Below are 13076 nucleotides of genomic sequence, written 5' to 3'. Positions count from 1 at the left end.
TTAGAGAGATTCAGCAACTCACCCAAGGTTACACAACTAGCAAGGGGTAAAACCAGTGTTTGAACCCCAGTGTTTGGTCTCTAGAACCTGCACTCAACTGCTATTCTAAACTGCCTCCCATCACCAACCATCATTTGTGACTCCACAGCTCCCACTGTCCCTTACCTCACACTAAGCAACTTGCTTGTTACAGTATGTTTGGTTCCAGTTCCTACAAGCCTTTGTTTCTATAGCAGTTATGCTGTAGGATGGGCCAAGCGGTGTCATCAGAGTGACAATGAGACACAGCAAGGGCAAAAAGTCTACTTTGTGGACTTGGAGAAGCAGGCTGCTACTTCTATCTAGCAGCTTCATTAGTTTGGCAAAATAACAAGAGCTATTATAATAAACTCTTGTTTTTACTTAGAAAATGCTGCCTTCCTATAGGAATCAACTGAGGGTTGCTGGAGGGGAGAGGGATGGGGGGATGGGATAACAGGATGATGGGCATTAAGGAGGGCACAGGATGTAATGAGCACTGGGTGTTGTATGCAACTGATGAATCACTGAACTCTACCTCTGAAACTAATACACTATGTTAATTAATTGAATTTAAATTAAAAAAAAGAAAATGCTGCATTCCCACAAGGCCAACTAAAAAATATGTGTGCATGCATGTGCACACATGTGCATGGGTATGTTGTGTCACCGTGGAACTTTATGTATGGCAAGCTACTTTTTCTGGAGACCTCAGAGTCAGAGAAACTTTTGATGAATTAATTAGGGTCATCAAAAAGTAAACTTAGGTCTGCACTGGATAATTCTAGAGGGGTTGCCTTCTCCTTGAGTTGCTTACCAATTGATTTGGAAACATAATAACAGATTTTCCAAACTAGCAAACTCCACTTTCCCACCAAGGTACTTTCACAAAATGATCTTATTTCAATCATCTTTTAGCCTAGAAAATTCCACACACCTCAAGGAAAATATTTTGAGTTTTTTGACCTCTATGTGGCTATTTAAGAAGAAACACTTTACCAGACTCCTGGTTGGGGAGATAACTCCCGTCGTAGACATCACGCTCTGGCGACAAGTGTATGCTGACTCACCACTGCCACCATCTGCCCAAGGCCTTTCCTCCTCATTCTTCAAGCCCACAGTACAGCAGGCATGCTGGCTGATGTTTCTGGATAGATCTCTAGCCAAGGATATAGATGGTTCAGAAGGATTGTTCCTATAGTTCTGGTGATCTGGATTTTGTCTCTAGAAACCATATTTAGTTGTCAGACAGTATAATAGAACAGTCAGGCTTTGAATATTTAATATATTTCAAAATTTTAATCAATGTAGTTTCATTTAAGTGATAAGGGCAATCTTACATTATGGATGAAAAGAAAATCATTACTCAATAGACTGTTTTTTTCTAGAACCTTAAAATATTATGCAATTGGCAGCTGCATTAAAAAGATTATCCCATGGAGCAGATCCTGTAGTTTATAATAAACAGCACAAAACAAAGCACTTCTGTTATACATGCAAGGAAAAACTAAGGCAGCCACCTGCTCATGTGCAAACACTATGGTCATGCCACAACCCAAGCATCCAGTTGGCTAACAGGATAATCCATTCCCACTGTTGCAGACTGCATCCCCTCAGAAGTCACCCTAGTAGGACTAGTGGACAAGGAAAAAAAAATTGAAAGTACCATTATATACCTGGCCATTCCTGCCCTAAGTTTCTAGAATGATTGTGTTTCTCTACTCCCTAGTGTATGTCCTTCTCTTCTGTCCCTAAACACAATCACATCGCTACATAGAAAAGACTTTCTCTGATCTAACCACTTCTTCCATCCTTTGGTCCTTCTTTCCAGTCTCAGATTTCCAGGTTTAACGGACTTGAAGTTTGCTATTGTGCTCTGCCTGGACTTCAGACACTTACATACACTCAACCCCGACTTCCAGCCCACTCCTATCCCACATCTCACATGCTGGGCCTCTCTGTAGCTTCTTGCACTACTTCCTACCCTTAGATTCCCAAGATTCTCCCCTGCCTGACCTTAGGCTCTATCTTTCTTCTCCACCTTCCTGCTACCTTCTCTCTGATGGCTCCTCTTCCCTCAGGTCAATGGTGTCACTTAGGGCTCATTTCTAAGGCCTTTCTCTCTTCATACCTTACCTCCTCTGATGACTAATCCACTTACAGGTCTTCAAGGCTTGCCTGACTATGCAACCAGCCCGTATAACTAGCCCACAGCTTCCACTGCCTAATAGACACTTCTGAGCTATGCACCCTGATAATGGTGGTGACAACTATGTGCTTCACGGTTTGCAAAGCAAGTTCAACTATTTCATCCCACCAAATGGTTGCAAACCCCATGAGACTGGGATCACAACCACTGCTGAACATTCCACCAGGGTTGTCCCTCAGGGAGGGCCTCTCCAAGGGAAATGCCTCTTCCTTTCTGGGTCCTGTCCGATGGAAAACCACCAGTACAGAATGGGTTTATGGAAGCCTCCTCTCATGCCCTAGCAATCAATGTTCTATTAAAGATTCAGCAGTTAGGAACTAGATGCCCTGGATGTGACAGTAGGTAAGTATATAGATAATCAGGAACTTGGCTCCAAAACTTACACAGATCTGGATTCAAACCCCAGTCCTGACATCTCTTAGCTATGTGGCCTTTAGCCGTATTTTGGTTTCCTCCTCTATAAAACATGGATCATAAATAACTCACAGGATTGTTACAAACAACTGGAACATATAAATTGCCTGGCACATGGAAAGGGCTCAGTAAATGGTGGATATTGCTCTTAATTCTTAAGCCTTTACCTCAGAGTCTTTGGCTCCTTCCAAAACATCACTGAGAACTTGTATATATTCTGTTGCACCTTTAAGGATATCAACTTTGCTAGGCTTCCTGCTTTGGGGAAGAAATGGCACAAGTGCCTTCAGTTTAGCAAAACCACGGTTGAGATTTTTTATCTGGAAAACAAAAAAAGCACAGTGACATACAGAGAGGCTAATTTGTACATTTGTACAAACCACAGAAGAGGGTTGTGAGGGCTTGTTCGCACGGCTCTTGTCTGGCACATGCCAGAGTCACCGCTCCACCAGCAGCGCAGTTCCTGGCAATCGAGGAAGGAGTGGCATAAACAGCACTGTGGGTGAATGGGCTGGAAGAGAGGGGGTTTGTGTTCTTGCTGAACCCCCACCTCTTCCTCTTATAGCATACCCACTGTAATGTTCAGGCAGTGGGGTAGTGGCTAAAACTCTAAATCAAAACATCAGGATTTAAAACCCAGCTCCACCATGTACTAGCTTACGAGAATGTGCAGGATACGTCATATTACCAAGCTATGGTTGTTTATCTGTAAAGTGGAAAATACCCACCTCGTAAGTTTTGTCGGGATTAACACAATTCACATAAAACACTTCTTCCTGACCTGGCATGTAGAAAGTCCTAAGTGGTACTGATAATGAACAAAATGTGCAAATGCTTATCTACTCAAGCACTGTGCCATCCACTCTTTAACCTCTTTCCCAGCCAAATCAAGTGTTAGAGTCTAGAGAGTCTGCATGTTGGCAAGATTTAAGAGGCAGAATAAGGCTATTTAGCTACATGTTTATAATTTTCCAGGGTCTAATCCTTCAGTTCTGAGGCCTGGAGGGCTGATGACCATCCCCCAAAGGGAACTGGCCTTGGAAAAACTGGCTTCCACTATACCATGAAGCCAATATACTCATATTGTACTCGTATTTATTGAGAGCCCTCTCCCACTCCAGATCAAAGTGAACATGGACATAGTCATCCCATTTCAGCACAATACAAAGACCAATAAAGGTGTGAAAATGTGGAACTTTGATAAAAGAACTAGAAAACAAAATAGAAATTAGGTATTATTTTTCATGTGCCAAGCGGGTAATATTGTTGCTTTGTTAGTCATACCCAGCATTGGAGATAAAGAGAACAGTCTTATATCCCATAATGGGGGATATAAATTAGTAAATTAAAAATTAGTAAACTTCTCTAGAAAGCAGTTGGGCAATTGGCATCAAAAGTTGTGAGATTGTATACATCCTATGTCTCAGTAATTCCATTTCTAGCATTTCATTTGAGAGCAATTATCAGACATGCACATAAAGACCAGTAAAAAGCTGCAAAAAGCATAAAGGCTGGATGAGTTATGGTCCATTTATATGACAGAGTATGCAGTAAAAAGCTGTTCTTTGAAAGAACGCTTAAGAATGAGGAAATGCCAAATAAAAACCACAATGAGACATCACCTCACACCGGTCATAGTGGCTGAAATTAACAAGTCAGGAAACAACAGATGTTGGTGATGATACTGAGAAAGGGGAACCCTGTTACACTGTTGGTGGGAATGCAAACTGGTGCAGCCACTCTGGAAAACAGTATGGAGTTTCTTCAATAAGGTGGAAATAGAGCTACCCTTCAAGCCAGCAATTGCACCACTAGGTATTTACCCCGAAGATACAAATGTAGTGACCTGAAGGGGCACCTGCACCCCAGTATTTATAGCAGCAATTTCCACAATAGCCGAACTATGGAAAGAGCCCAAATGTCCATCAACAGATGAATGGATAAAGACGCTATAGTAATATATATACAATGGAATATTACTCCGCCATCAAAAAATGAAATCTTGCTATTTGCAACAACGTGGGTGGAACTAGAGGGTATATGTTAAGTGAAATAAGTCAGTCAGAGAAAGACAATTATCCTATGATTTCACTCATATGTGAAATTTAAGAAACAAAACAGGATCATAGGGGAAGGGAGGGAAAAATAAAACAAGACGGAATCAGAGAGGGCAGAGAGGGAGACAAACCATAAGAGGCTCTTAATCATAGGAAACAAACTGAGGGTGGCGGGGGCACAGGGGGGTGGGGGATGAGGTAACTGGGTGATGGACATTAAGGAAGGCACCGGATGTAATGAGCATTGGGTGTTATAGAAGACTGATGAATCACTCTACCTCTGAAACTAATACACTATGTTAACTGAATTTTTTAAAAAGAATGAGGAAATGCTCTCGATAAAGTGGAAAAAAATAGAAAACTGTACCATCTCACAATTTTATAATTATGTATGTGCACACACGTAACTAGAAAAAAAGACTGGGAGGATATATACAAGAATGTTAGTTCATGGTAGTTATATCTGTGTTATGGGTGTTTCTGTTCCCTAGTCATTTTCTCTATTTTTCAGGTGTATTAATTTTATCCTTGTAAAGAAGAATGAAGGTCATTAGCTTTAAAATAGAGGATAAAACCAGGAAGAATTCTCTGCAGAAAGTGATTGCTTCCTGATGGAAAGGCCCATGGAAAAGGCAAACTACTGGATCAGAATCTTGTTTGAGGCCACATCATCCCGTCAGATCACAGGGTTATTTTCACAAGGGGTCTAATGCCTGGTAAACCCATGCTTTCCCACTCTTGCAGTTTCTCCAACTTCCCCTGGTCTTCTCCTCTCACTTGGTCCTTTCTCCTCCTGTCCTTTCCCAAAGCTCCTAGCCGATTCACCAGGGCTACACTTCCAAAGGGCCAGGGCATGCAGGAACGTCCCCAGCAGAACCTCCCCCTCAAGTCCCCAGCTTGAAGGCGCGCCCTCCGTCCCCGCATCCCGCCGCCGGCTTCCTCTCTAGTACCGCCTGGGCTGCCGCCAAACCCCAGGTTTGCAAAGAGCAGAAGGGAGACCAGACTGGACACACTGAGGGCCCCGGTTCAGTTAGAAACACTAAAAGCCACCAGCAGATGTCGCTCGGACTACGGTCCACAGGACCATTGGGCGTCGCGATTCACCACGTCCCGGCCTGACTGGAAAAAGAGCCACGGGCTGGAGTGGGAGTCCGGGGCACCCAGGGGCACCGTGTTTCCTTACTCTAAAAAAGAGAAAAGAGGGGCGCCTGGGTGGCTCAGTTGGCTGGGCGACTGCCTTCGGCTCAGGTCATGATCCTGGAGTCCCGGGATCGAGTCCCACATCGGGCTCCCTGCTCAATGAGGAGCCTGCTTCTCCCTCCGACCCTCCCCCCTCTCATGTGCTCTCTTTCTCACTCTCTCAAATAAATAAATCTTTAAAAAAAATAAAATAAAAAAGAGAAAAGAATAACTTCCACTGGGCCCCCTCACCCCATACTTGCTTCCAGGCAGAGACGCAGACGGAAGGCAAAGGGGCGTGGGGAGCCCTTTGCGCCCCAAGGGCTCACCCAGCGCGAGCGGCTGCGAGATTGAGGAGCAACTCCCGCGTGCTAATCTTTTTGAAAGCACCTGCCGAGGGGAGACATTTTTGACGTTGTCACGGGCCTCGCGTGCCCTCATCCCACCCCCAGACCCCGTGGCTGGTGGCTAGCAGGTGAGGAGGCCAACCCAGGGTCAAAGAACGACCAGCGGGACGAGGCAGGAGGGTAACAAGGCCGCTACCCTTCTCGCAAGCTAGAGACCCGAGCCGGGCCTCAGGAGGTTCGAGTCGCCTCCGAGCCCCGCGGGTGGGCAGTGAGTGGGTGCACCGGCTACTCGCCAGGCGTTTAGTGGGGAGCAGCCGAGCCCGGGTGGCCTTGGGGACCCGCGCGGGGCAGGGCGCTCACCCGCTCGCGCTCCTTGGCGTTGGCCACGCGCCGCCGCTCCAGGACCAACTGGAGGTCCTCGGTCGAGGAGTAGCCTCCGGAGGGCAGCCGCTTGAGCCGGCAGATGGCGGCCAGCTGGGGCAGCGGCCCGAACTGCTCCCGCAACACGTCCTCCAGCACTTCAGCCGGCGGGACGCCCAGGAGAGCGGGCGCGGGCGCTGCGTCCATGGCGGAGGGCGGAAGGGCAGGGGGCCGCGCGGCCTTTCATCGCCCGCACCTGGGGCCTCACGAGGCACGGGGGCGGGGCCTGGACCACCTGTCGCTGTTCTCCTGCCCCGCCTCATGCCAGTCGGGTCGCGCTCCTGGGAAGACTGGCCCTTGGGGATCTGGGTTTCAGCAGCTCCGCAGGTGACTTTGGTGAACACGGGATTACAGGCAGCAACTGGTTCTCAAATTTGGCTGCACACTGGAATCACCTGGGCACCCGCCTGCCTGGGTACCAATCCCCAAAATTCTAATTTGATCAATCCAGGTTGGGGCCTGCGCTTCTGGATTATGTATACACATGTATGCAAATATGTGTATGCACATGTATACATTTACCAGAAAATTTGATGGCTACACACAAAACTTTTAAAAGTTAATTTTGAAATAAAAGTTGCAAGAACAGTAAGAGGTCCTACAGCCCCTTCACCTAGATTCTCCACTTGTTAACTTTTTTCACATTTACTCCATTGCCCTCTGTCTCTGAATATTCCCGTTTTCATTATTCTTTTTCTAAAGCATTTCCTAAGTTTTGCCCGGTCTTCATGATCTTGACAGTTTCAAAGAGGAGAAGTCTTTCATTCTGAAGGCTGTCCCTCAACTGGAGTCTGCCCACTATTCCCTCATTGTCCAGACGTAAGCCATCCCTTCTTGGAAGGGACTCCACAGAAAAGATGTATGTTGGGCCGTCTCCGTACATCTCTTCAGGATATACATGATGCTGACCTGTCCCAACACTAGTGAAGTTAACCTTGATCACCCAGTCAAGGTGGTATCTGCCAGATCCCTTCACCATAAATGGACTAATTTTTCCTTTTGATCGACAAATATTTTGTGAGGAAATCGCCAATATCCTTAGCATCCATTGCTGACTCCTGCCTGAATTAACCACCATTCTGTGGCCAAGTGGTTGACATCCTATTGTGGAGAAGAGCTTTTCCTTCTCCCCCATTTATTTATTCATTATGTATTTAGCATGAACTCATGACTTTCTATTTTATTTAATACGATGTAATCTATTCATATCACTATTTCAATGCTTAAATGGCCCCAGATATGGCCTGTAGGAGCCCCTTCATGCTGGCTTCTCTGTTCTTTTGACATGACCCCATCACTCTTTGCATGCTTTCTTAGTTGTGCAAAAAAGGCTCATCTTGGATTTTCCCAGCCCCGCCGTGGAATCAGTCAATTCTTTCAGTGCAAAATGAAATTTAGAAACAAAGATTTGAATGCTTGATTATTCATTCTTTTTGGGATGCAATCCTTCTAAATCCTTTTAGCAGATAGGAAATATACATATGTACATACACAAGCATACACGCACATACAACTATATATATAGTTATATATGTATTTCTGTGTAAATAGAGATTTAAAAAGCATGAGTTCACACTAATACCTCCCATTCCAATCCAATAGCTAAGATTTCTCGTGTTTCTCCTTAATTTGTAACTCCCTTCTCCAACAGCAAGAAACCTGACTCCCGTTATCCTCAATGTATTTACTTATTTATTCCCTTAACTCCATAGCCAGTCTCCTAGCCACATCGGCCACCTCCCCAGCCCCATCTTGTCTTCAGCTTCCACCGTGGCATTGCCTGCAAGGGAAGGGCAAGGGAAGAGGGTGCATCAAATGTTTAACTGGGGTTCCCCCAGCAGTAGGCCTGGGAATGAGGTAAGATCTGTGCCTCATATCTTCTATATGTCTTGCATTTTTCACAGTAAGCACGGGTCATATATAAATATACTTATACATATATATTTATATATATATTTAATAAGGAAAATAATGTTGTTTGCTCTAAGTTTGTTTGGTGTTGTCTGCTGGCAAACAGAACCAAAAGAGCCAAATGTGTGGAAATAAAGCTTAAAGTGGAGATCATTTACCCATTTACTTAAATTTGCTTGAACATCAAAAAGGACATTATTGACATTTTCTATTTTATTCTAAACCCTTGAGTGGGCAAACTGGTGTGTAGCAGGAGTCCAGTATGAAAACCACGGAAGCTATTCCTTCATACTTGCTCCCCTCCATCAATTCCAGCTGTCACTTTCTGGCATCTTGTCTATTGGCTTCCTATATTGAGCCCTATGTCCTGAGGGAGAGCAATCACATGAACCAATCTGAGCTAAGATGTTACACCTGATGGTGACTTGGTGCCGCTACCTCGAAGATGCAATGGCCTAGTGAACAAAGAAAGTTCATTTTTCTCTCCTCTGGCAGTGTGAAAGGTGCAGGTCAGCGGTGCATCTCTGCTCCTCATGGTCACCCGGGACTTAAGGTCCTTCCAGATCCTTGTCCTTTCATCATTGCTTCTGAGTGTCATTTTCAAAAATGGAGCTGTCCTGTTAGAGGCCTGTGTCATCGCTGGTGCCCAGAGCATCAAAGATCTCAGACCATTCACCCCAGTCAAGATTCAGAGCAGCATCAGAAACTCTTCTAGGTAGTCCAAGCAGATGCTAAATGATTTAATTTGGGGATTTAGGTGCTTAACACAGTCACTGGGAGGGCTGGTGGAGCCAGAGGGGCTCAGTTGGAGAACACACCACCAAAGCTGCAGTCTAGGAAGCAGGAACCAGTGCTGCTGTAGCTGCCACTTGACTCCCCCAGAGCTGGGGCCCCGGGGACACTGCTACAGAGAAATGCCAAGTCCCCACCCCGTGGCTTGTCCACAGAAAATAAATAAAAGAACAGGGACATGAGCTCTGCCTGATGGCCATGCTCACCAGCTCACACACCTGTTTCTAAGGAGGTCATCTTAATTGGCATCCAGAACCCTGAGAATAAGGGGTTCTGGAAAATGGAATTTCAACCTTCCTGCCTCTGCAATGAGGGGAGGCACCCTGGAGGAAGGGAAGAAGGAAGGAAGTGGGGATGGACGGGGTTTGGGAGAGCTAATTCACTGTATCTTCCACCCTAAGACAGAGAGAAACTGGCCCTTGCTCTGTCCTTTGCCCCAGCAGATTCACTTCATCAATCTTTCCTGTTTCCTAAACTGGGGCCCAGCTAAAAGGAACACTCCCCATATCTGCCTGGGTCCTTGGCAGCCCCTCATCACACTGATCAGTTTGTGGCTCAAACACAGTTCCCTTAATCTCTGTAGCTCAGTCAAAACATGAAAGAGCTGCTAAAAAAAAAAAAAAACCGCTTTAGTCACCATACAGTACATCATTAGTTTTTGATGTAGTGTTCCATGATTCATTGTTTGCATATAACACCCAGTTATACGTGCCCTCCTTAATACCCATCACTGGGCTGTATGGTGACTACCATAACATAATAAAAAAATTATAATAAAAAATGGATCATACAATTAAGAAAAACAGCTTTAAATAAGGGAAGGCAAAGAATGACATTTTTAAAAGGGATCAGAAACTATAAAGAGACAAGTCTACATTGCCCAGAATTCCTATCTAAATCAATTTGGCAATTTTACATTATTACTCATATTCGTATAAATTCCTATCATTACATACTATGTATGATTTTATCTCATCGTATTCCTGGGAACTGGACTTTACTCCCATTGTGCAGATGAGAAAATCAGTGCCAGAGAAGTTGAGTGACTAGCCAAGGCTACCCTGCTGGTCAGTTTCTGAATGTCCTCTATCCCAGGGTCACTGGGCCCAGGCACACACTTCTGGCTGGCCTGGTCCACCAGCACACAGGCCCTGCCTGCTTGCCATGCCCCATACTTCACTTCCCTTGAGGCTCCTCCTCCTCCACTCCACTGGGCATGAGCTGGGGCTACTATCTTGGCCACATCACCAGCAGAGTTAACTGTGGGTCAGAAATGCTTCTCCACCAAGAACAGGGAAGGGGAACAGACCCATAGCCTTTGTCCCCAGGAAGCTGGTGAGAGTTCAGGGACACCCAGCTCAAGTCCTCATTTGTGCCAGTGTGCTCAGCAGTAGCCAGTGGCCTCCAGCTTTGACGAAATGCAGAAAGGTGCCTGACAGCCTCCTGAAAGAGTAGATGGATGGAAGCCTGGAGCCCGGCAGACGGTGGGACCTCACAAAGAGTTGAGACTTACAGGGCCTGAGGGTTAGTCGTGGGTCCAAGAGGAAGAGCTGCTGCAGCACAGGACTTTATAGGACCGCAGGCAAGACATTCAAACTCTCTAGGCCTCATCTTGCCTTCTGTAAAGTGGAGATTGTGATAGACGCTTCCTCAGAATTATAGCAAGGAGTCAATTAGGCCATTGGCACAATAATACCAGCTAACGCTGGTATCATAGGATACATGGGCCATGCACTTTTCGAAGCTCATTTTATGGATTAACTTTCTTAATCTGCACAACAGCCTCAAGAGAGGGGTACTCTAATTTTTTCACAGAAGAGGAAATTGAGACACGAAAGTCAAGTAACCAGCTTTCGCAGCTACACAGGGGCAAAGCTAGGATTAGACCCAGGCAGTTTGGCCATGGAGCCTGGGTCTATAACCACCAATCTCTCCTGCCTCACGTGATTCCCGCCACATCGTAGGTGATGACTACACTCCAGATAGAATGTCCAGAAACTTGGCTATTACACAGACAAGGCGTAAGTGACCCGGGCAGAAGGTGTTCTGAGCAAAAGTGCAGAAGCTGCAGTGAGAGCTGGTTGAGGAGACACTGAGGTCCAGGGCTCAGTTCTGGTGACCCTGTAGCAGAGACGTCATTAAAGGCTTGTTGGGACTACCTTGAAGAGGGCCTGGAATCCCAATCCTGGGACCAGCTAGAGTGGGAAATTTTTGTCAGATCTAAGAAGGATATGACTGCAACAAAAGCAGGGCTTTGAGGAAATTCAGACTATAAGCACGGGTACATTTTTTTTTTCCTGAACTAGTGACTTAAGTCATCCTCAAAATGCTGTGACATCTGCTTCCAGAATGTGCTTACTCTCTCACTGAGAAATTATTCCCTGGCCCTAGAAGACCAAGCCTGTAAGGTCATTTCATGACAGCCAAAAAGTCTATGTCTTCTCCCTTGCTAGAGTTGGGCTTTCCCCTAACTCACAATGTGTAGACTCCAGCCTCTCTTAGACTGGAAACCATGGCCAAAAGACTGGAAAGCATGGCTCTGGGAGAAAAGGCTGTGGGCTTCAGGGTGCCAACAGCACACCCCATCTGGTGGCAGCTGTCTGTCACAGCCTATGTCTATCACCAGTGCAATCCAAGGTCACCAAGAGTGGCAGCTATACAGGGTCCCCACAGCAGCGGCTGGGTGGGGAGGCACTCCAGGGTGAAAAGCTGACCACTTCCCCCAGGACAACTGAGGACTTCACTCTGTCTCCCCAGATGGCTCCACTCAGTCTGTGGAGAATTTAATTCTTCTGCCTTTCTGACTCTCTCTTGAGGAAACTGCAGCTTTCAGGACCTTCTCTGTAGAGAGAAAGGTCCAGCCCAGGCATGAGAATTGACCCTGCCGTGTGAGTATGTTTACCTGTCCCTGTTCCATTAGCTTTAGGCCACAGACCATGGTTGGTTAGATAGGTAACAAACAGGGGCGGCTGGGTGGCTCAGTTGTTGAGCATCTGCCTTCGGCTCAGGTTGATCCCAGGAATCGAGTCCCACATCGGGCTCCTTGCTCTGCCAGGAGCCTATTTCTCTCTCTGCCTGCTTGTGCTTCTCTCTCTGTGTCAAATAAATAAATAAAATCTTAAAACAAACAAACAAACAAACAAACAAACAAAAAAGCTAGCTTGCTACTCTAGGATGTCACCATGCCCAGGTTTCAGGCTCCGGAGGACTCTTCCTGAGGCTATGAGAAGGGGCTGGGTGTCCTAACTACCTCTCCTCCCTACTAAAATGCTGGCTTGGGGAGGAGAGGGGAAAGGGATTTTTATCTGTTTCATTCACTTTGGGGTGTTTTTCTTAAAGATTTTATTATTTATTTATTTGAGTGAGAGAGAGCAGGGGGAGGGGCAGAGGGCGAAGGAGAGAATCTCAAACAGACTCAGTGCTAAGCAAGGAGCCCAACGCAGAGCTCAATCTCACAACCCTGAGATCATGACCTGAGCTAAAATCAAGAGATGGATGCCCAACTGACTGAGCCACCCAGACACCCTGTTTCCTTCACTTTTGAATCCTGAAAACCTGGAAGAGTGCCTGGTACATGGTAGAGGCAGAGTAAATAATCCTGGATTGCATGAATATCAATAAAATGTAGAAGTCTTCAAGTAGACTTCATGGTTATGAATCTTTAGACATTAAATTAACACTGAAATACATAAATCAAAAGCTATTAGAAATATGACATGACAAGATGAT

At 45.8% G+C, this 13076-nt stretch overlaps 1 protein-coding gene across 1 annotated transcript; it reads right to left on the bottom strand.

The window, feature by feature from the left end:
- Positions 1 to 921: 921 nt before the first annotated feature.
- FIGLA (folliculogenesis specific bHLH transcription factor) lies at positions 922 to 6791 on the bottom strand. Its single transcript, XM_027623847.1, has 3 exons — positions 6585 to 6791; positions 2809 to 2961; positions 922 to 1242 (listed from the first exon to the last, which is right to left on the bottom strand). The coding sequence occupies exons 1-3, from the start codon at positions 6789 to 6791 to the stop codon at positions 922 to 924; spliced, it is 681 nt and encodes a 226-aa protein (XP_027479648.1).
- Positions 6792 to 13076: the final 6285 nt, after the last annotated feature.

The sequence above is a fragment of the Zalophus californianus genome, chromosome 8, assembly GCF_009762305.2.
Source record: "Zalophus californianus isolate mZalCal1 chromosome 8, mZalCal1.pri.v2, whole genome shotgun sequence".
NCBI classification, from domain to species: domain Eukaryota; kingdom Metazoa; phylum Chordata; class Mammalia; order Carnivora; family Otariidae; genus Zalophus; species Zalophus californianus.
The sequence above is the reverse complement of the archived record's forward strand: the minus strand, read 5'-3'. Positions and strand labels throughout refer to the sequence as shown.

Coding starts and splice junctions, on each gene's coding strand:
- FIGLA (XM_027623847.1), bottom strand. CDS start 6,791: ATGGACGCAGCGCCCGCGCCCGCTCTCCTGGGCGTCCCGCCGGCTGAA. Junction 2,962..6,584: donor ACGCCAAGGAGCGCGAGCGG/GTGAGCGCCCTG, acceptor TTTGTTTTCCAG/ATAAAAAATCTCAACCGTGG. Junction 1,243..2,808: donor AAGGAGCCAAAGACTCTGAG/GTAAAGGCTTAA, acceptor TATGGTTTCTAG/AGACAAAATCCAGATCACCA.